The sequence below is a fragment of the Equus przewalskii genome, chromosome X (assembly GCF_037783145.1).
Source record: "Equus przewalskii isolate Varuska chromosome X, EquPr2, whole genome shotgun sequence".
NCBI lineage: Eukaryota > Metazoa > Chordata > Mammalia > Perissodactyla > Equidae > Equus > Equus przewalskii.
In genome coordinates, this window is record NC_091863.1 from 66132191 (window position 1) to 66159585 (window position 27395).

General features: G+C 38.3%; 1 protein-coding gene across 4 annotated transcripts in view; it reads left to right on the top strand.

The window, feature by feature from the left end:
- The window catches only part of APOOL (apolipoprotein O like), a 70912-nt gene that overhangs the window by 10083 nt on the left and 33434 nt on the right, over positions 1-27395 (top strand). For 3 of the 4 annotated variants that reach the window (XM_008526825.2, XM_008526826.2, XM_070603992.1), the window contains one exon: positions 25050-25154. In XM_008526825.2, the coding sequence (XP_008525047.1) occupies positions 25050-25154 (105 nt within the window). Of the gene's footprint in view, positions 1-3692; positions 3797-25049; positions 25155-27395 lie in introns of those variants that run through there. The other variant, XM_070603993.1, reaches the window with a different exon arrangement.

Consider the following 27395-nt stretch of genomic DNA (forward strand, 5'->3'; position numbering starts at 1 on the left):
CTGGGAATGATTGTGGTTTTATCAGGGCTCTCTGTCTCTTTCCATGATCTCTCCAGTGAAATTTTGGCTCTTTGTTTCCATGGGTATCATACCAAGCTGTTAGTCTCCCCTGATTGCTAGCTGATAGTTTTGTTGTTTTTGACAACACTCTGAGTAATAAATCACTTTGCAATCTGGTCCAAATAAAGTCTAGTCCCTTGGCAGCAGCAGAATGTTTCCAGTCTGTGCTTGCTCTGAGATTCTCCCCTCAGTAGAACCCCTGCCAAATGTACCTGGAATAGCTCTTTTGTACCACCAACCTGGTGAATTTGGGAGACTCCAATCAGATGTTCTCTCAGAACAGCTCTTTAACAAGATAGAGATCTAAGGGGATACAGGACTGGAAATTTTACCAGCTGCCTTCCTGAATCTGCTCTATGGAGCAGGAACTGGGGATGGGGAATCAACGTATATGGTATCTGCTAGTTTTCACCAGCTGCCAAATCCACCTAGAATACCTCTTTTAGCTCAGGAATATGGGAAAGATGGGAGTTACCCCTCTGTTGGAGAGCTTTCCAAAATAGCTCTTCCATAACACAGCACTGGAGAGGATGGGTACAGGCCCTAATTTGAATGCAACTGCCTCCTATTCTTACCAAGTTCTGTAGATTTTGTTGAATATAAAGGCATCGCAATTTGTTCTAAGCCCTTTCATCCATATCCAGAGAATTTACTGATTTGACTAGTTTAATAGATGTCCCTCTGAGGGAGAGATTTCACCAGGCTCTTCACACTGCCATTCAAGAACCAAATGCAAGTTTCCTCTTACACATTAAGCTGCCATGAACAATTGTGTACAGGATTTTGTGTGGATATGTTTTCATTTCACTGGAATAAATGCCTAGATGTGTGATTGCTGGGTCCTATGGTAATTATTTTTAGTTTTTTAAAAAACTGGTTCTTGGTTGATTGACCCTTGTATTAGTTTCCTATTGCTGATTTAGCAAATTATCACAGACTCTGGTGAAAACAACACAAATTTATTACCTTACAGTTCTGGGGGTTAGAAGTCCAAAATCAGTTTCACTGGGTTAAAGTCAAGGTGTTGGCAGGCCTGCACTCCTTCTGGAGGTTTTAGGGGAGAATCCATTTCCTTACCTTTTCTAGCTTCTAGAGACCACCTGGATTCATTGTCTCATGAACACTTCTTCCATATTGAAAGCCAGCAATGGCTGGTCAAGTCTTTCACATGCTGCATTACTTTGGAACTTCTGTAGGCAAGTCTCCCTCAGCCTCCTATAATGATAGTCATGATTACATTGGGGTCACCCTGATAATCCACCATAATCTCAAAATCCTTAACTTAATCACCTCTGCAAAGTTCTTTTACCATGTAAGGGGACATATTCACAGCTTCTGGGGATTCAGACATCAAAATCTTTGTGGGGGGCATTGTTCAGTCTACCACAATCCTTTTATCGTTGTGTAGAGCTTTCTGACACTAGTAATTTTCTTTGTTCTGAATTCAGCTTTACCTGATATTAATATAGCCACTCCTGCTTTCTTTTGATTACTGTTTGTGTGGTATATCTGTTTCTATCTTTTCATTTTCAGCTTCCCTGTATCATTCTATTTGAAGTGAGTTTATTGTAGACAGGTCATGTTTTTTAATCTACTCTGCCAATATCTGTCTTTTAATTAGTATGTTTACACAACCTGCATGTAATGCAATTATTAATATGTTAGAGTTTAAGACTGCTGTTTTATTTTTTCTTTGTTCTGTTTTTCCTTTCTGTGTTTTCTTTTTCCTGCCTTCCTATGTTTTTTTTTTGGTACCTTTTTTAGAACTCCATTTTGATTTATCTGTAGTATCTTTTAAAGTATCTCTGTATTTTAGTGATTTTTTTCTAGGAATGTCTTCTGTTTTACTCTTCCCATTGTTTCTTCTTCCTTCCTGATGTTCCAAGGTTCCTTCTTTTATCATTTTCTTTCTCTTTAGAGAACTTACTTTAACCATTCCTTTAGGACTGGTCTACTGGTGACAACTTTAGTTTTTCTTCATCTGAGAGTGTCTTGATTTCCTTGTTATGTCTGAGGGATATTTTCTCTGGGTATAGAATTATAGGTTAACAGTTCATTTCTTTCATCAAAAATGTTGTGCCACTTCCTACTGGCCACGATGGTTTCTGATGAGAAATCTGCTGTCATTCGAATTGTTTTTTTCCATAACTTGCCTCTCCTCCCCACCCAAGTCTCGTGAACTGGAGTCATAAACAGCCCTCTGGTGATGAGTTTTTCCTTGTGAACAGCTCCTCAGACAGCAGCCCCTCACGGAAGGGGAAACTTCTTTTCATATCTTTCGAACTCCCTCTATTTGTGGATCTTTTGACCTCCACAAAATGAAGCCTTTTAAAACTACGTATTTAAGCAATTATAGATAAAGGAATATTTTTCCCTAAGAGATTCCTTAATCAAGGTATTATTGATCATTCTAGCTAAAAATGCATTAATTTGGATAGACAGCATTACATTTTAAAGTATTTATTTGATACGCTATAATAATCTTCACATTAATTTGACCAAGAAATTTTCTCATGGCACATGCAAAGTAGAATGCTATTTCCAGTAAGAAAGAATCAGGCTTGCTCTATTGTTCACTTGGATATAAAAGGTTGAAATTTAGTCAAGAAATGTGTTATAAGAATACTACCTTCCATTTATCTAGCACTAAACAGTTTTAAAATTTTAATCTATTATAGTATTTGATTCTTAGAACATTACTGTGAGAATTTTTAATAAGAGAAATATTCTCTAAGGTACTTATTTGTGTATCAGGATAAAATATACTTCTGATAAGGTTTAGTTGTGGGGGGCTGGATTAATTGGATCCTCAAATGCTTCACAGCGCATGGAGAGGCCTGCAAACATATGCAAAATTTTGAGAGTAACTTCATTTTGGGAGACTATAGTTCATAATTTTCATTAGATTCTCAGAAAGTTATGACCACGGAATCTGTGTTACAATTTCGGATTAGCCTTAGGACCTTTAGTTATCGTTTGCCTCTACAAATGCTTGGCACATAGGCATTCAGTAAATGTTCCATAAGACTTGCTAGATTACCTGTGTATACTGTCTTATTTAAACCTATGAATTATTTTATTACTTAGTTTTGAGGTTCTAAGTCCTACAAAGCCCTTTGGATACAAGGAGGCATAAGGCTATTCACAAGAGGCATAAGCCCACATTTTAGTAGAAAAGTAGGCTACATGCATTTTAAAAGGTAAATAATAATATAACATTATGTTTAATACCAGATTAGCGCTTTACACAAATAAGAGCTATATGAATTCAGAGAGATGGCCATGAGTGAGCTAGTGAGACTTGAGCTAGGCCTTCAGTGAAGGGCGGGGTTTAGGTAAGTGTATTCATTCAACAAATATTTTTTGAGTACTTGCTATGTGCCATGCACTGTTAGGTGCAGGAGAGGGGAAGACATTCCAACAGGGAAAATGAAGTGAGTGAAGGCACTGAGGGAGGAATGTGCTTGACATGTTTGGGGCCTACGAAGACTAATTCGGCTAGAGGATGTATACAGAGAGGGGCAGAGTAAAGGTTGTTTGTTGTGCCAGGAGAACAAAGCAGTATTTTAGAAAGATTAATTTAGCTTTCCTGTATAGTTTATTTAATCTTGCTTTGAAATTTCGTAGTGACTGAATTCTAAACTGACAACACCTTGACAATCATCTCTTATTGGAGTGTTACTGTCTTCTCAAGGAAACAGAAGGCTCTCAGTATTCCTTTCCCACGTCCCCACAGGTAGATATAGCCCAATTTCTTTCCTACATATAGCACACACGTGTGTATATATGTATGTGTAAAAGGGAGCTGGTAGATGTTTTTAAAATTCAATTACTGATTTTGACTTTAATGTTTGACCCTGATTACCGTAAACTGACTAAAGTTGAATTATACCAATCTGTTGTGCCACTTCTAGAGGGTTTTTTAAATGTTTATTTGTGTAACTCCTATATTCCCTACATATGTTTTTACTTTTAATTTTCTACTTCTTAAATTTTTATTTACCTAAGATAAACTTTTGACACTTTTGGGTATTACTAGTAATAATTACAATTCTTGAGTGTTCAGAAATTCCAAAATAATTTTGTTCTTTCATATAACATCATAATTAAAGCACTTGGTACCAGAAATCCTTTGACATTAATGTTCTAGAATTTAATAATGCAGTAAAGACCATATCTAAGCCACACTGAGCTGTGCAGTTATTTATTCTGGCTATCTTCAGATTGGCCTTTTAAGTGCTGGAGCCTTAATTTTGATGAAGATTATATCTCACATGTACCATGCACTTCCCATCTATCTTAAACCAGAGAGCTTAACCCCTTCTTCATCGTTCAGTGTCTTCAATATTTAACTTCGGCAATTGTAATATGCTATAGCTGTTATTCTTAATGAAAATACAAATATAGATGGTGAAACTGAATGGATATTGAACACAGAAATAGCCTTAGAATATGCTATCTTGAAAAGGTTTCTGGTGTCATTTGCTTTTTTTCCATAGATGTGAAATAAAATATATACAACCTCTTAGCTTTGTGGGCAGTGTAATATGCTCAGTGAATGACAGGCAGCCTTTTTCTCAGTGTTTTTCTGCCCTCCAAAGGTCACTGCTGATACTTGTGTCCTTTTACTTGTCTGTCCCATTTTAAATATTGTCTATGCTTTCTGCATCATTAACATAAAATAGTTTCTGATGCATAGTGGGCATTCAAAAAATATTATGTACCCCTTTCCTGTTACTAATATATTAGAACACAAGTATTATTTTGCCAGCACGTTCATCTTCAGATTATTTCACTTCTACAGATATGCTACAGGTCACTACCTTCTCTTAGTGTTCCTTAATATTTAATTTCCAAGAAAAGACCAGATGCTATGCACCATTTAAAATGGCATTTTTAATTGGGCAACAGAGCAGAGAGATGGAAGAACCTGGGTTCTTGAGAAGTCGCTGGATCAATCAATCCTGAAGTTCTGCCTGCTTCTAGACTTCCTTTTATATGAGAGAATAATGTTTTGTCATTGTTGAAACCAGTTTGAGTTGGGGATTCCAGACTTTAGCCAAAATAATCCTAAATGATTCCTACTGTATTGGATTGTTTTGAAGATTAAAAGACTCAATGTATGTAAAGCCCCGGGCACATAGAGCATCCTTTAACACAGAACATCCTGTCTTTAGGGATCCCTTATGTTTTCAGAGACATTATATTAAGGTACAGCACAGGTACCACTACCAGATTGGAGAGCTGTTCCATCATTCATTTGTAACTTCATTGCTGGTTCTTTCCCAGCCATAGTGTGTACCTCTGCTACTATCTTTCATTCTGCTTTTATTCTTTATTATCTCTTGTATTTCTTGTTACTTCTTCCACTTCTCGGCTTGTGTATGATAAATCTAGCTTTTTACAGGCACAGCTAGCCAATTGGAATACCCTTGTCTCTAATTCTTAGCTCTTTGGTTCTTCTCCCTTTTTGTTGGTTGCTGGATGTTCAGGAAGCACAGCTTTTTGGCCATAAGAGATTCTGAAATATGAGGTCTTGTTTCTCTCCCCACCCCCAGGTTTTAGAAATCCTCTAGATGCCTAAAAGTTCTGGTAGTTAAGGTCATACTATACCTTCTAATAAGCATGATGTGTAAGACAGGTTTCCAAAAGCCACAGGAGAATTAATCTCCTTATTTTGGAGTCACACCATGTGTCTTAGTCGGCTCTGGCTACTATAACAAAATACTATAGACAGGACAAGCAACAGACATTATCACAGTTCAGGAGGCTGGGAAGTCCAAGATCAAGGTGCCATCAGATTGAGTTCTTGATGAGGGTCTCTTCCTGGCTTGCAGACTGCCACCATCAAGCTGTGTGCTCACGTGATGTCTTCTCTGTGCATGAGAGAGTGAGAGAGAGAACTCTCCTGTCTCTTCCTCTTCTTGTGAGGACACTGATCCCTTTATGGGGACTCCACCATCGTGACCTCTTCTAAATATAATCACCTCCCAAAGGCCCCTCCTCCTCATACCTTCACATTAGGGGTTATGGCTTCAACATATGAATCTGCGGGGGACACAGACATTCAATCCATTAATACCATGTATATTTTTAAATTAAAAAAGTCTTAACATTATCCAAGTGTGGTGTCATTGGGGAAAAAATATCTTTTTTGCAGAATGTCTCCCCCGCCCCTTATTTCAGTTTGGGCTTGTACTTGATCATCCTGTGTCCCTATACTGTTGTTAGGCTAGGAGTAATAAAACTGCGATTCAAATATTTTATAAATATTATTTTAGGAAAATGCTGGGTGATAGTGGGTAACTATCATAGAAAGCAGCCTTATGTTTAGAATGCAAGTAACAGGCTTGATAATTTTTCCCAGGTGACACTTTTTTGTTTTTGTTTTCAACAAAAGTGTCAGTTCAGGACTGAGGGGAAAAATAAGCAAATTCGTGATTTGACAGTTTTCATGCCAAATAAGCCAACAAAGGGTCTCTAATAGATTTTGGTTTTATTCGTAGACTTTTGATGACCATTAATAAATTAAACCATGTTTGTATTTCATAAGCATTGTGTTTCAAAATTTCAAGACAAGAGACCTGTTTGAGGCATAAAGCTAGATTATTTCAACTTTAAACTTGTGGAATAATATACAATAATTTATAACTGGAGAGGTTTCCTTGAATATGCTGATTGTTACCCCCTGCTGTAAGTTTTAACACTTTAGAAAAGTGGTGATGATTTGTAGGTCAAATGAAAATCTAAAGAATGGATAAAGATGATACGATCACTTCATTTTTTAGACCTTGGATCTTACATTTGTCCAAGGGTAGGTAACTGGTATCATTAATTTATACTAAAACATGTACTTGGGACAAGGCTGGGATAGAGTGTCTACAACACTGTGAAGATTTGGTCGTTGTCTTCAAGGAAAATTCAGTCTATGTGGTTCAAAATAGAGCAAGAAAACAAATCTAATTAGAGAGTTAGGAAATACTACATCAAGAGTGCCATATCTAGTAGTTCTTAAGAATGGCCAGGATTTTAGTAGAGAGGGTACCCCTTGGGGTAATGACATGGAGGCAACCAGCTGAGTTTAGCTACATCGAAGAATTCCTGAAGGAGAATAGTGAACAGAGATGAGGCTAGAAAAGTGAAGGTGAATTTCCTCAGAGATGGGACTTGGGAGAGGTGGGAGCATGTCGTTTTTTGTGTTTATATCCCTAGTATCTAGCAGAGTGTTTGACTAATCTTTTTTTAAAGAATGGGAAAAATGTAAATTAAATGTGTATTATGTTTGCTTTTATGATTTTGTGAGACTGTTCTCTGATTTGTAGATTCAGACCGTCTTTCAGAACCAATCCAACATAAGGATAAAGTCTCTCATTTTCATATTTTCCTTTTACTTTTTTGAAAGTGTAGTGCCATTATATTCCTCTGTAGTGGCATAAACAGTGTCTGGATCTTTCTTCTGCTGGGTTTTTTTTTTTTTTTCGGGTGATGAAGATTGGCCCTGATCTAACATCTATTGCCAATCCTCCTCTTTTTTTGCTTGAGGAAGATTGTCCCTGAGCTAACATCTGTGCCAATCTTCCTCTATTTTTGTATGTGGGATGCTGCCACAGCATGGCTTGATGAGCAGTGTGTAGGTCCACACCTGGCATCCGAACCCACAGACTCTGGGCCGCTGAAATGGAGCATGCAAACTTAATGACTACACCACTGGGCTGACCCCAAAATTGCTATTTTTAGGTCAGCATATATGCCCTGAATGGATGGGTATAGAATTAAAACTGGTATGTTTGAAACCAAAAATCATGTAAATAATTTAATCTTTTTTTATTGAATAAATTTGACAGGTAGGATTATGTAAGTTTACAGTGTACAGTGTGTCACTTTGATATATTTATTTATTGTAATATGATTGCCATTGTAGTGGTATTTATCACATTACATAATTGTAGTACAATATTATTATCTGTATTCATTATACTGTGTATTAGATCTCTGTGGCTTATTTACTACTCATTACAAGTTTGTACCCCTAAACATCATTAATCTTCTCCCTCCCATCCCCTGATAACCACCGTTTTACTCTCTGTTTTTTACAGGTTTAACTTTTTTAATTCCACATATGAATGATATCATACAGTAGTTTTCTGTCTCTGTCTGACTTATCTTGTTTAGCATAATGTGCTCAGGGTTCATCCATGTTGTCACAAATGACAGGATAGCGTACCTTCTTTCTCATGGCTGAATAATATTCCATTGTGTATATGTACCACATCCTTTTTATCCATTCATCCATGATGGGTATGTGGGTTGTTTCCATATCTTGGCTATTGTGAATAATGCTATGATAAACATGGGAATGCATATATCTCATCAAAATCTTAATCTCTTCTTTTTGATAGAATCATAAGGAAACCCTAAAGGTTAGAGCTCTAAGGCAGTGCTGTCCAATAAAACTTTCTTTGATGAAGGAAATCTTCTGTTTCTGTGCTGTCCAGTATGATAGCCACTACAGTCACATGTATCTGTTGAGGCCTTAAAATGTGGCCAGGGGATGAAGGAACTGAATTTTAAATTTTATTTAATTTTAATTAATTGAAATATAAATTTAAATAGCACATGTGGGTAGTGGCCACCATATTGGACACTGCACTTCTAAGGGTACTGAGGGATTATCTGCCTGAGGTCTTTTCATTTTACAAATAAGGAAATTTAGGCTCAGAGAGGTGACGTGACTAACCAGAGTTTACATAGTTGTTCAAGAACAGAGCTAGGACTAAACACAGGTGTCCTGATGCCCAAGTCAGTGGTATTACTAGATCAGAACGCTGAAATTTGTAAGTTGCTAATCAAATTGTAATTATCACATTTACTCTGTTTATTGTGTTTAGTAATAATTAACCATTTTTCCTATCCTTTCTACTGTTTCTAATCTTTCACACACACCTATACCATCTCCATAAAAAAAAAAGTTGTCTTTAAGACAAAGCTTTCAAATTCATTTATTTTACTAGGAAGTAATTTTTAATTGTTTGTGTTTTCAAATGACTTTCCCTTCTAAATTCTTAAAATTCCCTGTGTGGTCTCCACGTTCAAGACGTTCAGTGTGGGTAAAAGTGATTCTGATCGTGTAGACTATCATTTTAACCTAAGATAATTATTTGTTGGTGACTTCCCTTCTGGTTTTTAGAGGAACAAGTGGCAATATCTTATCTGTAGTAAATTATACACTTGGAAATTATCACTGAACGTCAGAACGGTGCATTGTCAAAATTAGAAGGAACTTTGGACATTTTGTAGTGCCACCTCCTTTCACAAATGGGCAATCTGACGTACATTGAGGGGGAATTTACTTGTTAAAGGTGGCATAGTGAGTTATTAGCAGAGCCCTGATGTTCTTTCCATTATATCACTATTGCGTCTCAGATCTTCACAAGTGAACAAATCAAAGGGCACTGCTGCATGAAAAGTTCTGTTAAGCTGCTAATGGCTGTCCTGAATTTTGATGACTAATCTCAACTTGTCACAGTTCATTAGGTGCTGGAAACAGACTCACCAAGTTCTTGAGCCAAATATTTGAAAGCAATTTACACTTGCAATATTGCAAGCACAATTGAATTTTCTTACAAATCTCAGTTTGAAGGTCTGTCTGGCTGTTTGCATGGGGTACTTGTTGTATAGCTATATTCCAATATGCCAGCATCTGCTGAGGCTTGTAACCACCCCACAAGTGTCAAAAATATGGTTACCTTTTCTTTCAGTGAAGTGGAAAAAGCATAGTCACTTTGATGAACTGTGTTGGTCAAAGGACAGACGTGGGTTTGAATGCTATGAGGCCAAGATATAGCACAAGCCAGACTGGTGACTGGAAGACTGAAAGGCAGTGTTTTACTTCAGTTTCCTGCAACAGTGCAATTCTCTAGCCTGCCACGGCATTTGCTGCTACTATTAGACTGACATTGAAAATGCAGTGGTGGTGCTTCAGAGGGGAAGTATACACAGTCATAAACTTATGAACTTCCCAGGCCCGGTGATTGATGTTTAAATTTACATGTCTAGCAGAGGGTCTCATCAGTGCCAGGGAACTAATCTCATCAACCAGTATATATTGCGTCCCTGTTCCCAAGGAGTTAGCATTCTACTTGGGGAGAAAATATTAATACCTTTGGCTAGCTGCAAGTACCATAAGAAGCTAAGGATAAGTGTTGGGGAGTAGTGGGAAATAAGACTACCTATATAGATTGGAAACAGATTATGGAGGGCCTGGAAACTATAAAATAGTTTTAAACAGTGTACTAGGAAAGAGGAGGCCAATTTATTTTCTTCAGCAAGGTAGTAACCTGACTGACCAAAGAATTGTTTTGGTTCGACAGCAGTAATTACATTTGGTTGAAATTAGATGAGAATGGAGTGCTGGCCACTGGCTAGGAGATTGATGATGACAATGATGATGGTAGTAGTTAATATATATGAGCCCTTTTTCTGTGCTCATCCCTGTGAGATGGGTAATATTACATGTGTGGAAATTGACACCCAGTCAAATCACTTGCCCAAAGCCACACCACTAGTAAGTAGTAGGCCTAGGATTTGAATCTAGGTCTAACTCTGAAGTCTGTCCTCTTTCCACTGCTTTATGAAACAGATGGTAAGGGCCTGGTGTAGGTTGGTGGCCCTTAGAGCACTCTGCACCCACCTGTATTATGACACTCATCACTTTGGGCTCTTTTTGTATTATATACCTGTCTCCTCCGCTAGACAGTGGTTCTTTGAGAACATGGATCACATCTTAATCATCTTCGTAACCCAGCACCTAATATAAAGTAGGCACCTGACAGTGTTTCTTGAATGAAGGAATAGAAAATAAAGAGTAAACAAAAGACATAAACAATAAACTACTTCATTTTTGTGCTTAAGGATAGAGTAGCAGTAAAATACAGTCATGCACTGCATAACGACGCTTCGTTCAACGATGGATTGCATATATGATGGTGGTCCCGTAAGATTAGTACCATATAGCCTAGGTGTGTAATAGGCTATACCATCTAGGTTTGTGTAAGTCCTTTGAGTATAGCCCATTAGGGACGGGCAATTACTTAGTTGTAAATTCACTTTGAATTGTTCCTGTCTATGTGATCATTACCTCTACATGGTTTATTTCACTTTTCTTTTAGTTTTTAGGGCTTACCTTTTTAAATTTTAATTTTGTTTTACACTTTTCACAGGACTCTTGATTTAATAAAACAACTTTTGCTACATGATGATACATCTCTAAAGCAGAACTAATAATTAGGACTGATTTTAGATTAGTCTATAATAAATATATGCTCTTTATTACAAAATAGGTAACAAAAATTCTTACAGAAGAGAAATTTAAATTCCAATTCTGTTAGTAAAGAAGAGAAAACCCATATGTTTATGTTCCCAACTGTCTTGTGCCCTTCTCAGCCTATCAATAACAAATATTGTGGTTGGACCGGCCCTTGTGGTTCTTATTATGATTGCAAGACATATTCCAGCAATAACTATCAGGAAACTTTGAAAAAATAAAGGTTTATTACTCACAGGACCTGGAAATTACACAGTACACTGGGCCACACAACAAGTTCATGGGGTGGGGGGAGAGCACGCAAGTGGGAGCAGGCCTGGAGTTCTGCTTTTATTGGAGTTGAGGGTGAGGGCATAGGATTTCTTGGGCTCACTCTTTATTGGTGAATTTAAAACATAAGTGGTTTGGGGCCGACCCAGTGGCACAGCGGTCAAGTTCGCACATTCTGCTTTGGTGGCCCGGGTTCACCAGTTGGAATTCTGGATGTGGACCGACCCACCATTGGTCAAGCCATGCTGTGGCAGGCATCCCACATAAAATAGAGGAAGATGGGCACAGATGTTAGCTCAGGGCCCGTCTTCCTCAGCAAAAAGAGGAAGATTGGCAGCAGATGTTAGCTCAGGGCTAATCTTCCTCAAAAAAAAAAAAAAAATAAGTGGGAAGAGGAGAAAAAGTAGCCCAAATGGTCAGTTATTGAAATCGACCAAGATCTCTAAAACAAAAGAGCCTTAGTCAGGGGAGGTGGCCTTCCTGTTTATCTAGTTGTATGGCTGACAGTGTGTTTATTTGAGGTAGCCACTTCGAAGAGATATTTGAAGCCACTATTGAGATAGCTTCTTTGAGATGAATGCCTCAGCAATCAAAGCTTAAGTCAAGCACTTGCATTACAAAAAAGAGAAAAAAAACCTGTCAGGGCTCACATTACAATCTACCCTGTGATGCCCAGACATCAGAATCAATGGTGAGGACACTGACTGCCTGGGTAGCTCATATGCTAAAAGTCAGGGAGAGGGTACACTGTAACCTAGAAAGTACACATCTAAATAGGATTATAGTAGCAAATCCTATAATTATACAGGCAATAGTCCGAAATCCAAACTTGGATCTATTATTCCAAACTTGAATGGTCCAGCCATGCAAATAGGTCAGTGATCTTAGGGACTGGGCCTAGGAATCTATTAAAGGACTTGGGTATTGTGAAATATTTTAACATCTTGGGCCATGTGGTATAAGTAGGTTTGAACCTGTCCTGAGTTGATAGATTGCTCCATAGCTCCTCAAATTAGTCTCTTAGTCCTGAGAATAGTTCAGTTTAGTTAAAGGGTTGTGCTTCATTATGGGAGCTGGTGATGGTTCCCTAAGGTAAGACTATATGGTACAAATAATCAGGTATTTAATAAGAGGCATTTCTTTTGAAACAGAAGAAAAAACCCACAAAAGTTAATGATTGGATCATATTATAATGCCAGTTTCTGAGTTCTGAAGGCAGCCAGTTGAGATTTCTAGATGTTGGGCTCAAAGAATCTTCAGATGAAATGAGGGCAGGCAGTGGCAATCTGACACATTTTCCTGGTTTGCAGTTTGAATTTCTCTGGTGAGCTTTCTGAGTGCCCTATACAGCAACAGGCACAAAGATTGTCTGTACATGAGCTGTTGTGGTGATTTCTTTGAAGTTTATATCAAGTTGTCCAACTTTAATTTGCATGGCTTTGGAAAAAGGCCAGTTTTAGTTCCTAATGACTCTAAGTCAGACGGCTGGGAGAAAAAATGGAAACATCATTTTGGAGAGTTGTAGGCAGATATTGGAGGAAACGAGAATAATTCAGCATCCAGTCCAGTTTACAGGTGGGAAACAAAGCCTCAAAGACAATTAATAGGACTAGAATCTGATATCCACAAGGGTATACTATAATTTTCCATTGAAATACATTTTTTCTCTCAAAAATCACCCTCCATTTTTACCAAAGATAGTCAAAGTAAGGCTAATTTGTTTGCAAAATAAGTCTAGTTTCAGTAAACATGGCCTGATTATTTACATAAGTACAGCAAGAATAGCAACTGACCATGTAAATATACTTTGCTGGAACTTTTCATAAGGAATCTCAGATTGAACTTTTAAAGGCCTCTTGAGGCCAGGAAAGACAAGCCAAGGACTCTCTTCCCAAGGTCCCCCAAATATCTTGAGGTTCCTGCACCTGCCAGGAAGTGAGTTTCTTTACTCACCTGGTAATTCAGCTGGGAACCTTATAAGCAAGGTACCAGGCCAGTTTTTCCAAGGGATTTCGTTGGCTCCATAAAGTTAACCTTAGTTCCTTAAAGCTGATGGTCATATCTGAGTCTAGGTATGTCTCTCTCAAATATGACGTTTTAGTCAAAGCCTTGGTAATATAACCAGTGTTTCCAATTGAGTCCTCTCACGAGGAGAACAGATTCTTATTGAACTTATGTAAATAGCTATATTGCCATGAAAATAAGAATGCTCACTAAGAGTTTCTGAATTCTGGAAGGATCAGATAGGGAGAAAAAGATAAATGTAATCATCCTCATCAGTTCATTCAGTCCCACATGATTAATTTTTGTTCTGCTTGAATCCAGTTTTTCCATTAGAACTGGAAATTCTTACCCAGTTCAGTTTTGTTATATTAAAGTTATCAGAAACCTGTGTTCTAAAGTATTTTCCATGCGTCTCCTTGAAGATGAAGCACTTTTGCAAAAAGCATGAGTAAAACAATAACTCTGTAAATAATGAAAAGACTTAAAAATTGCTATAGCTAATGATCTGATGAGACAGAGCAATTAACAAGGGAATTTGCTTATTTTTGTGACACATTTCAAAATAATAGCTAGAATTATAACTGATCATTTTATACCAAGACATATCAGAATTTTAGGAGTTTTCTATAATTTCTAGAACACTTATATTAACAACATAACCATACAAGGATATCCATACAGAAGATGTAGCATTATTTCTTAATTGACAATGCTTCCCGTATAATTTAACACATCAAATAAGCCTAATTAGTTTAATCTCTCTCTGTTTATAAGGAGAGAGGACAAATCTTTGTGATTTTCCAGGGGCTGTCTGAAAAATCCCAGTGTTATTTTCAGGTCAAAAAGACTTCATTTAGAATTTGATTTGAGGAAGTTTGTCAGAAACATCAAAAGGTTTGGACACTTGACTAAAAAGGATCAGAGATCATTATGAAATGCTACTTAATTATCCATTTAACGTAAGTGACAATAAAAGATTTCAAAGACAAATACAGAAAGTTACGTGCTTCTGAGCAAAATTTAGTTCTTTTAATCTTGAGAAGACTCAGTTTATGTAAGTAATCAAAGATCTGATGGTAAAGATAACGTGAAGCACGCTAAGTTGTTTTGGTAAGACAAAAAATTTTTACTTTCTAGATAGATTACACAAAAGGGGAAAAAAACCACTTCATAATCTTTTATCAAGAACAGACCAATAGGGGGGTGGCCCCATGGCCGAGTGGTTAGGTTCATGCACTCCACTTCAGCGGCCTGGGGTTTCGCTGGTTCGAATCCTGGGCACGGACATGTCGCCATTCATCAGGCCATGCTGAGGTGGCATCCCACATAGCACAACCAGAGGTACTCACAACTAGAATATACAACTATGTACTGGGGGGCTTTGGGGAGAAGAAGGAAAAAAAAAAGATTGGCAACAGATGTTAGCTCAGGTGCCAATGTTAAAAAAAAAAACAGACCAACAATCCAAGAAAGCTGTCCTCCCAACAGAGAGATAAACTAAATTCTAATTTTGTACCAGTGTACTTTTGATATTATAATATATTCATTCATTTCTTTTACTTAATCAGATCCATTCTAATTTTAGCCTGCTTGATCACACGTAAAATTCCTTTCCCAAGATTCCTTTTCCACAAACCTTCCATAACGCTCCTTTTTACATTCAGATTATTTGTCCTATGTTTTTTCCTCTTTCCAATCTGAAACAATTAGCCTCACTTTAGGACAATATCATTTTCCCTTCCTTTAAGAAAAGTGCATTTCCATACTTCATACCTTTTTTACTCAAAAACATATTCTACTTTCTTTGCATGCAGCGATGTTTCCCTTATTACTTCCAGTCATTTTAATCAAATATATTAAATAGAATTTTCAACCCTAAGACACCTTAATTTCCAGTGAAAACTAAGAAGTAAGTAATTGTGAACTGTCTGCCACACCTGCCTTTTTTAGATGTGCAAACTTATGAGTAAATTTTGTAATTTCTAGACATGTGCTTCCTCATAGTACAGTTTTCCAATGTCGCACCAAACGTGTTTACTAATAGATCCAAATATCTTCAGTTCCTCTGAAATACGAGGTCAAAAGTAGGGAAACTTAGACTTGTTTAGCAATTACTATCTCAGTATTTTATCTTACTTGGAAATGATCTAGACATTCAGTGAATTCTGACCATTTCATTTAACTTAGCAAAAAAAATTCCAAGGGTGGAAGTTACAAAGAGATTTGGAGACTCTTTAAATAGATGTATCATAAAACAATCTTTGCTAAAAAATTCACCTAAAAACTCTTAATTACATCTATTTATTTTGTTTGTTTTTAACAATCATGTTTAGATTACTGTGGGGACCTAGAAATGGCCACCCCAAGATATGTCTCTTTGGCATGAGGATTATTTGAGGCTGATTGCTTTTGATAAACTGGGACAGGGAAGGAGGCTCTGAGGAATGGAACTTGCCCTTTGTTAGGACACGTTTACATTTGTAAGGTAAATCTCTATCTGTAAAAGGTGCCTCCCTCTCTGTACCAGGAAGAAGAAAGGAGATGACCTTCTCTCTAAAAACTCTTAATCAATACCAAAGGCAAGGACTTAAATCTGCATTTTATTGTGCTAGTCTGGTAACCTCCTGTAACTGACTTCCCTCCCCCTCCCAACTTTGGCATTTCTTAAGGATTGAGCATCTTTCCCTAGGCTAGGAACTGATTGCTGCCCTCACCTGTGACTGTCCAGCTCCAGACAATCCACTTGCCTCCGGCTACGCCCTCTGAGACAGCAGACCACTACCTGCTGTGTCCATCAAGCTCTGTGCCGACAGGGCAATCTTGTGACTATTGTGGGAGGGACATTTCAATCACATGTGAAACACCCTGTTTGGGGGTATATAACCACTCTGTGCACCCCACTTCTTCGGTGCCCTTTCTTCCTTCAGGGAAGAAAGGCCCCGGGCCATGGTTCCTCATAAAGCTTTGTTTAATTTTCTCTTGCTATTCTGTCTCATGTGAATTTAATTCGTTCTCCGGCCAGACGAACCCCCATTTGGGGAGAGGAAATGTCCTCCTCCCCTACATTACCTACAGAAACTTCGTTAGACATTAGATGTCAGTCGTCAGTCATCATCCAAAGTTGTTTTTCTTGTTGACAAATTTTGTAATAGAGATGACATGAATTTATTTGACTAGTCAACCAGGGTAGAATAAAAGTTATCTGCATTATATTTAATGCTAAGAACGCTGAAGACATGTCTGTATTAATTAAACCAACAAGCTAGCTTTAATACTGAATATTTTTCTAGATCACGTGAACATGAAAAGCATTTGTGTGAGTTTCTATTATAGTCGTGTGCTGCTTACTGACAGGAATACGTTTTAATGCATCATTAGGCAATTTCATCATTCTGTGAACATCATAGAGTGCACTTATGCAAACCTAGATGGTATAGCCTACTATATACCCAGACTATATGGTACTAATCTTAGGGGACCAATGTTGTATGTGCAGTCTGTCGTTGACCGAAACATTGTTGTGCAATGCATGACTGTATATGTTTAATTTACTTTAAGCCAATTGAATAAAATTCTTCGCAAATTAATTTTGGCAGTACTATCCAGAGGTAGAACAGTTTCACATACATATAACATACATCCACAGACACACAACCCTATAGCTTCGATTTTAAAACAATATAAAACTCACTAGTTTATAAGGAATAGTTGGAAAAAATCGTTTACTTGCTCAGATGGCTGAGGTGTTTTACTGTTTGTGAAGAAGACTTTTAAGATTTGTGTTTGCCCTTGAGAAGTAATCTTATGGAGGCTGTGGCAAAGGAGCCTTTATAGCAGTTTGTATTTGAAAAAGGCTTCTTTCCCTCTTTTTTTTCCCTTCAGTCTGGGCAAAGTTTTAACTACCTCCTAGGGTGTTTACATTTCAAAGACATGGTAAGATTTACATCTTCAAGGGACAGAGAAAGAAAATGTACGTTTTCTCCTGGAAGTTTCAGTGCCTTTTGGGTGGTTTTGGCAGCCCTAATTAAAATGTAATGCCACCTGGAAATGGAGCCTCTTCAGGGCTGGAAATGAAGAGGAGTCACTTGGCTCACTGTGGTCATGGAAATGGTAAACCCATTGGATCATGGCAGTTTTGCACAGCAGGAGATGGGCTTCATCTTAGTGTTTTCTATTCACTGTGAGCCTTAGCAGTGGTCACTGCGACAGGAAAGATGGGCGTGGCTCCAGGCAATAAATACTCTGGCGAGGAGAAGGAGGGCCCTGGTAAGAATATTGGTGGCTCTAGGGGCCTTTGCCTTCCCTTCTCCCTCTTCCTCCTCGCTAGAGGCCTGGATAACGCTGTCGACTTTTCCCTTGGTGGCAGGGATGCCTCCTGAGGTGTGTTTTTTAGTTTTGCCTCGTTCAGGGGGAAGCCGAGGGGGCTTAGGATCTCTGGTTATCTCAACGGCAAGAAGCATGTACCATTGATGGATCTTTAAGAAAGTTATGGAATTTAGGGTCTTTAAAGATACAGTTACTGCACAAAATTGGGGTTCTCTTGGGGCTGGCCCCGTGGCCGAGTGGTTAAGTTCGCGCGCTCCGCTGCAGGCGGCCCCAGTGTTTCGTTAGTTCGAATCCTGGGCGCGGACGTGGCACTGCTCATCAGACCACGCTGAGGCAGCGTCCCACATGCCACAACTAGAAGAATACACAACTATGTACCGGGGGGGCTTTGGGGAGAAAAAGGAAAAAATAAAATCTTAAAAAAAAAAAAAAAATTGGGGTTCTCTTGCCTGATGCACATAAAAAAACAATTAATTATGGCATCAGCTTTTGGGGGAGAAATCAGCTTTATTCTGCAAGATCCATCTGCAGGGAGATGGGGTGTGTGCCCTCAGATATGTCTCCCCAGTTCAGGATTTGTGGCAAAATTTAAGAGCTTATGGAGAACAGGCTGGCACGTGGAAATGATAGCAGGACAGGTTTTGATTGGTGGGCTTCTAAACATTTATTACAGAGTTCTAAATATTTATAATGAGGTTGTAAACATTTATGGTAGGGTTCTAAACGCTTATGATGAGGTGGGGAAGGAATTTTAACACCAGATCTTCCTGAACGAGGGATCTCTCGCTTCTGCTAGAGTCCGACTTTTAAGTTCCAGTCATGTCCTTGTCCTTTGGTTCTGTGGGGAGGAGAATCTTTGGTTCGGCAGTTATTTCATGTCAACATTTCTTCTGCACATGCTCTGGCTACATGACATCGCAAATTTTCTGAAAGGCAATTCTTAATCACTTTGTTGATAATATGGGGTCAGTTGAACTGGTTCTGGAGGGTCTGTGATTACAATACCAGCCAGTTGATGCATTTTGGCAGCCATGAATAGCAATTTAGAGTCCATTCCAAACAAACCAACTGAAGAAACCTCCCACCAGAGCCAATTCATCCCCCTGTCTCTTTCCTGCTGCATTAAATCTTTAAGGAAGGTTTGAATTTCATTAAGGTATAGTTTCTGATCTTAGTTTCTATTTCTTGATTTTCTCCTGTTAGCGTAATCTTACGTGTTGTCACTGGAAAATTTTGGATGACGTCACTATGAGCCCTCTTTGTAGGTGGCCATTTTCTTTTCCACGGTGTCCCAAGAGACCTCTCTGGGATTGCGGTTTGCTTCCATTAGCGTGATACATACAGGGTCTTTGAGAAAAGCCCGTAGACCTCTGGAGCATAATACCAGAGTCTTGGCATCTTGGTATGCCATGGCACTGTGCAATGCCCGGGAAGCTTCCATGAGGTTTTACACTTATCAAAGAGCTGGTGTACCTCCTCAGGCTTCTTAGGAGGTGCTGGCACCAGATGTTCAGGACATTTATATTTGTCCAATAATTTTTTAGTGATATCACGCCAGGAATTGGACCCATAATATCCCATCAGGTCAGGGGATGAAGAATGACAGTAGTGAGTGAAGTGGTAACACAGAGACTGCAGGCCTCTGTTGAATTTTTCCTCTGGTGGTGCCATTGGTTTCTAGTTGCAGGGCTATTTCACTCTTGTAGGTTATGACATGTAGCCAGGGCACAACCCACTGAGTCAGTTGTCGCAGGTGGAGGTCTCCCATCCTCCTCACCTACCTGAATCTTTTTCTCTTGCCTTTAGCCTAGAGCCTCTCTTTGGGCAGTGACAATAGCCTCGTGTGATCCAATCCGTCCTCCTTAGCTCTGCTTGGCCTTGAGGCATGGAGGACCCTTACGCATATTAATAGTCAATTAAGTCCTTCATAATTAGTGGTCTAATTGTCTCCTTAGGCCATATGGCCTTGATCACACTGCCCTAGGGAGGTCCACTCTGGGCAGATGGTTGGATTATTTTGGCAGCCATGACCTTTTGGGTTGGATACCTCAGGTTACACACAACAAAGGCAATGTGCAAAAGCACATGGCAGCAAGACAGACCTTCCCAGCAAGCGGTGCTCCTTTCCAAGATAGTGTTATCTTCCTGACTTAGGTGGTTAGTAAACAAGTTGCAAGTAAAGGGCATTCACCTCAGTTACTTGCATGGGCAATTATGCAATCCTGCTGATGACACCAATTGTTTTGTGCTAGTCTCAGCCTATCAATAACGAATGTTGTGGTTAGACCGACCCTTGTAGTTCTTATTATGATTGCAAGACACCTGTCAGCAATAACTGTCAGGAGACTTTGAAAAAATAAAGGCTTATTACTCACAGGACCTGGAAATTACACAGCACACCTGGGACGACACTGTGAGATAGCTGGTAGACAGAGCGAGTGTGCACAGGCCAGGGGTTCTGCCTTTATTGGGGTTGAGGGTGGGGGCCTAGGGTTTCTCGGGCTCACTCTTTATGGGTGAATTTAAAACATAAGAGTGAGCATTTAAAGCACAGGAAGAGAAAAGAAGTAGCATAAATAGTCAGTTATTGAAATCAACCAAGATCCCTAAAACAAAGGAGCCTCAGTCAGTGGAAGCTGTGGCCTGGCTCTTTATCTAGTCCTGTGGCTAGCAATGTGTTTCTGAAAGATAGCCACTTTGAAGTGGATGCCTCTTTGAAATGGATTCCTCCACAGTCCAAAGCATCAGTCAGTCACTTGCATTACAAAAAAGGAAAAGAAATAACTGTCAAGGCTTACACTACACCAAGTGAAGTTGAATAAATCAGTGCTCTGCCTTATTGTTTCAGCTCTCACACTGTGAACAAGTGTCCCTTTTATGGTTGAATTAGTGCTACATCTTTTCACTTTTTTTTTTTTGGTAATGCCGGTATTTAAAATGGCTCCTATGCATAGTGCTGAAAGTGCTATATGTAGTGTTCTTAAGTGCAAGAAAGCTGTGATATGCCTTATGGAGAAAATATACACGTTCGATAAACTTCATTCAGGGCATGAGTTATAATGCTGTTGCTGTGAGTTCAGTGTTAATGAATCAACAATATATATTAAATAAGTTGTATTTAAACAGGAACACATATAAAACAAGGTTATGTATTTATCAGTTGATAAAAATGTAACCAGAGGTTCACAAGAAATTAACCCTGTATTTTCCTTAGGAGCAGTGGTTCAGTGTTCCCTAAATCAGTGTTCAAGGCTAATTTATGGAATGTAACTGCTGCCAATATTGCCCATCAACTATGTTTTGATTACAGAGGCACTTAGAAGAGTTGAGTCTTGTGGGAGAGTTACCTGATGCTCATCTTTGGTCTTGCTATTTGTAGATCTCTATATGATAGAATTCTGTTCTAGGAGCTGTTAGCTTTCGGAGGGAGCCAGTTTTTATCTCTCGTTGATTTTAAACAAGTCATTTATAATTTTGAATTGACATCATTATTTTAAAGTTAAAAGTAGTTTTAACTCGAGGTCTTACCTTCTTCTGCAAACTAGGATTGCCTCTGCTCAATTTTAATGCTATTTAGTTAACAACCTTATGAGCTTATAAGTTTTTGTAATACCCCCCAAGCCATGATACATTTTTTTTTCTTTTATGGTGGCCTCTGCCACTCCCTCTCATGTTGTGGTGGCCTGGTGAGCTCAGGCAAGCCTTTTTTGTTTTGTTTTGTTTTGTTTTGTTTTGCTGAAGAAGGCTGGCTCTGAGCTAATATGTGTTGCCAATCCTCCTCTTTTTGCTTGAGGAAGATTCGCCCTAGGCTAACATCTGTGCCAGTCTTCCTCTATTTTGTATGTGGGTCGCCACCACAGCATAGCTGCTGACAAGTGGTGTAGGTCCACGCCCAGGAACCAAACCCAGGTCGCCCAAGCAGAGTGTGCTGAACTTAAGCACTAGGCCATGGGGCTGGCTCCTCCGATACTTTTTAAATATTTTATTTTCTAAATCAGAGGTTGGCAATTTTTATTCTGTAAAGAGCCGGATAGTAAATATGTTAGACTTTGCAGGACAGATAAGATCAAATAGTCTTCTTTGTTTTTTATTTTTGCTTTTACAAATCTTTACATATTTAGAAAGAGAATTTAGCTCACAGTCCAGGCCAGATTTAGCCTATAGCTGTAGTTTGCCAATCCCAATTCTAAATTTTTAGTGCCGTATACAGTCAGCTGCCTTTCTTTGGATGGTGATGCCTTCTTCATCAGTATAACCTTTGTTTTGAAAATGCCTGAGTGTGCCATTCTGCTTGTTTTCTTTTGTCAAAATTTTGGCCTTTTTTGTTTAGAGGCAATAAGTTTGCTATATTTTTTATTGTTATTATGGTTCTTACTAGAGCCTGATTAACATCAAATACGCGTGAGAAGAAAAATCTTTATTCAGCAATCAGAAGGAATGGGGAGCTAAAGATAATTACCCATTTATCAAGTGCAAGCCATTTTAATATAATTAATCTTCATGATAATCATAAAAAAGAAGGTGTTACTATTTTTTACAGATATATCACCTGAGATTCTAAGATAGTACTGTCCAGTAGAACTTTCTTCAGTGATGGAATTATTGTATATCTGTGCACTACAGTACACTTTTGTGCACTTGAAATGGGGCTAATGTGACTAAGGAACTAAACTTTACATTTGATTTATTTTTAATGAATTTAAAGTTAAATAACCACATGTAGATGGTAGTTACCATACTGGGCAGCTCAACTCTAAGAGCTTAAGAAACTTGCCGAGATTTGCATACTAAATTCCACAACTGGAATTCAAAACCGGGTCTATGCAACTCCTAAGTTCATGTTTTTTTCCGTTATGCCACGCTGCCTCATCAGTAAAAGTCAAGATGGATGGACTCTGCCCTACTGAGTAAAAAATGTAGTGAAGATACTTAGGCGTTTTTTCAAGGTATATTCACTTTTTAGGCCACTAGTTCAGTTAGTCAATCCAGACTCTGAAGCATTAATCATAATTATCAAGCAATACCTATAAATTTATTTTATAGTCTACATATTATTATTGAAACAGTACATCAAACATTGACCAGCTTAAACTGGTTTTGCTTCCTTCAAACAGGTTGTTGATTGATTAAACCTTGCTCAATAACAGAGACAACATTGCACATGTGCCAGGTGGGAACCTGTAGCCCCACGATGATCCCAGAGCCAAAAAATCTTCAGAAATGTTGCCACCTGAACCTTTTTTGAAGCGAGAAGTCCTTTAATAAGGGAAATCTGGCTTTGAGCAACTTGATTACCATATAGGGACAGATTCGAGACAAGCCAATCAGCTTCTGCCCCTAACTCCTTAAATTTCACCCGGAACCCTGGATCAGGGAGACAGATTTGAGAGCCTTGCCTTCTGTCTCCTTCTGATTGGCCTCACAATAAAGCTCTTTCTTTTCTCAAAAACCAGTACCATAGTATTGGCCTCTATGCACGTCAGGTAGCGAGCCCTTGCTTGGTAAAATTATTATTGCCTTATGTGGAGTAAGATGACTATACTCTGAGAACATTAGGTTAAACATTTTTCAGATATTAACCTGAAGTTCAAAAGTATTTTTTTTATATCTGGAAAGTAAGGTCTAATCAGGTGTTTTAAAAATAGCTTTTAAATGTTGTCAGAATTGACATCCTTCAAATAATCACTTCAGAGCTTTATTAACAACATTTCTCAGGAACATGGGAGAGCATGTTTGCTGGCATCAGTCTTAAAATGTTTTTTAGTTGATACCTGACATAGGTATGGAGTAGAAATCTTATTTTGTTAGTGAATACCAACTGGATATAAGAAATCGAAAGTGATGTTTTTTGGGAAGGCAGGCCTAGATGAATCATTCTGTGATGCTAACGTGCACTAGAGGGAGGCTTGAATGGAGAGAAGCAGTGAACAAAATTTCTATTATTAGTATTGTCTTCATTTTACCCTGTATTTCTGGAGTCTCAGTCTAAATCAGAGTCATGCCTAGTTTAAACAAGATAGTGTCTGTAGCTCTACTCAGGAGATATTAAAAAATGTGTCAGAAATGAGGTGCAGGCACCATCACTGTTATCAGAGAGCATTTAGAATCCTTTGGCCAGTGTTTTTTCCAGTTCTTGCACAATTCCGCTTATGTGTAGGACAAAGAGACCTCTTCCGTCCAGATGTCCTTTGTTGATTTCAGCAAGCCTCCTTTCCCCTCCAAAGAATTAAGCTCTTAAAATTTTTGATCCTTGGAAAGCTTTTCATTTGGCCTTGTTGAATGGATAATCTTCCGGAATTATTTTGACACCTGAATAAACACTGGAACACTTTGTTCTTAGAGCCAGTAATTTTTCTGCTTTCTTAATTCAAATCAAGTTATATCCAAAACAAAGGTCACTTTTGGCTTTAGATTAAGCATGACACAGATAAAAAAGAATGCACTGGGAAAGTTAGGGGCAAAGGATTTGTAATGGAAGAAAATTATTTTTATAAATATAAATATAAGTTATATTTCAAGATGCAGCCTGAGTTACCCAGTATTCCAGATCACCCTTATCCTTTACTTTCTCCATAGCATTTATCAATTTGTAATATATCATATAATTTATTTATTGTTTTTATTGCCTGTTTCTGCTCCACTGGAATATCAGCTCCATGAGAGCAAGAATCTTTGTTTTGTTCACTGATGTATCCTCAGCACTAAGACCAGGGTCTGGCACTTAGTAGTTGCTCAATGTATGTTTGTGGGCTGAGTGAATACCATGATCTATCCCACTCCATCCCTCAGATGTTGAATTCACTCCTTCCTGGTAATTATTATACTACTATATTCCATATGAAGTAGGAAGTTAACAAATTGGTAAAAATAATGCTCTACTATCTTGTATGAGAAGAGAATTTTAGGAATTATATCCTAAAAATATATAAAGTAATTTAGAGTATTTGAGTTTTTAATAAATTTAAATGAAACCCATGGTGTCCCTCCGATGCCCTAAAATTTTATCTGGAAATGGAGGATGGGGAGTTTTTCAATTAAAAATATCTGTTTGATATATCTTTCTCAGATGGGAAAGCTGACAACCATGCCTACAGGTCTGATATGTGCATCTATAACCGTGTATGCAGCCAAAGAAGAGGACTCCAAAAAGCAGCTAGTGAAGCCAGAGCAGGTAACTTGCCTACAAAAGTTGGTGAATTTTGTATAACATAAATATGATGCAAAAACTATGAGGTTTTGTTTTTACTAACCTCTATTCATCAAAAATGTCTTTGAAATATAAGAGTTAGGCACATTTCATAAGTCAAAAGAAATAGTTATAAGGTGTCTCAAAATAAGCACTGATTATAATTAACCTAAACATCTAAAATCCTAACTCAAATGAAAAACAGTTGGTGATTTTTTTCTTAATGAATAATCATTGAGTAGTACAGGGTCTTAGTACTTCTAAGCAGTCTGATTTTTCTCTCTTGAAAAATGTGTACAGGTACCCCTGATATTTGGAAGCCTTAGTTTAAGAAATTCATTAAGATCTCAGCTTTGAAAGTGTCCTTAGATGTTTTCTAGTTCAACCTTCTGTATGGTACTGTAATCCCCTTTACAATAGGCACGCTAAGTGGCTATTTATCTTCCACATGAATAAAACTCTGGAAAAAAGAACCTAAGGCAGCCCATTCCATTTTCTGACAGCTCTTATTGAACTTAAGGTCCTTCCTTATGGCAAACACAGACCTGTCTCATAATAAGTTCCACCAGTTGGCCCTGTATCTCTTGCATTGGTGCCATACAGAAAAGTTCTCGTCTCTCTTCCACAAAACCACTCTTCAGATGTCAGTTAAACTTTAAGTAGTTTTGCTTCCTGGATAAGTCTATTAGTAACTTTAACCATTCCTCATATGTCATAGCTTTAAGTTCCTTCACTATCATGATCATTCGCTGCCAAACATGTTCAGAATGGTTAGAGTTTTCTTCAGGTATAAGTTTTTTTTTTAAGACTGGCCCTGAGCTAACATCTGTTGCCAATCTTCCTCTTTTTTTTTTTTGCTCCCCAAAGCCCCAGTACATAGTTGTATATCCCAGTTGTAAGTCCTTCTAGTTCTTCTGTGTGGGACTCCGCCTCAGCATAGCTTGATGAGCAGTGTTAGGTCCGACCCAGGATGTGAACTGGCAAACCTCGGGCCACCAAAGCGGAGCATGCGAACTTAATCACTGTGCCACCGGGCCGGACCCAGGTGTAGGTATTTCGACCATGGTAGGCTAGAGTCAGACTCTGACTCCTCTTGTTCTAGATGATATATTTCTATTAATGCTGCCTAAGATCACATTTGTTTTTTATATTTATTTTTGTTTTGAGTCCTCAGAATCACCCTTGCCTATAATCAGCCTTTGACCATGACATAGTGAACTTGCAGTTCTTTAAAATTCATTAAACATTTTTACATGGGCTACTGGTAAGCTATGTCTTTTTCCCAGTCTGTAATTATATGTATGGCCTTTTGGGCTCAGTTGCAGATATATGTATGCCTGTTTAAGTTTCATCTTATTGATGTAGTCTATCGTGTCAGCATGTTAATATCTAATTGTAGTTACTGATTCTATTCACCATTGTACTTTTTATCCTTTCCAGCCTCAAGTCACCAGTAAGATTTATCTGCATACCTAGAAATGTGTGCTTGGGTTGGACAGGCCTGAATCTGAATCCTGACTCCACCGCTGACTAGTTAGATGACATTGGAAAGAATTCTTTTTTTTTTTTGGTGAGGAAGATTGTCCCTGAGCTAACATCCATGCTAATCTTCCTCTGTTTTGTATATGGACGCCGCCACAGCATGGCTTGATGAGCAGTGTGTAGGTCTGCACCTGGGATCTGAATCTGCGAACCCTAGGCCCCCAAAGTGGAGAGCATGAACTTAACCACTGCGCCACTGGGCTGGCCCCCAGCATTCTTAATGGTGGTATAAATATTCTGTTGTATGAATGTACCATTACCAAATGTACAATTTCCATACATTTTTGGAAATTGAGCATATTTCCAATTATTTTGCTGTTGTAATCAGTGCTTTGTCAAAACACCTTGTACATAAATCTTCATGTACATCTATAGCTAGTTTCTTAAAATAAATTTCTAGAAGTGGAATTGTAGGTCAGAAGGCATGAAAAATATCATTACATTGCCAAACCGACATGGTGGTATTCATTCATTCATTCAACAAAAAATATTTGCTGAACTCCTCTTGTAAGTGTGTGAGGCACTGTTCTAAGCACTGGGTAAAGGTTTATTAATTTTCATTAGCCATCTAGGATAGGTTCACTTCCCTCCATACTTGCTAACTCTCAGGATTCTTTATCCTTTTTATTAAACTTAGATGACGTTTTTAGCCTATCTTGTCACTCCCATCTTTGGAAAGCTCAA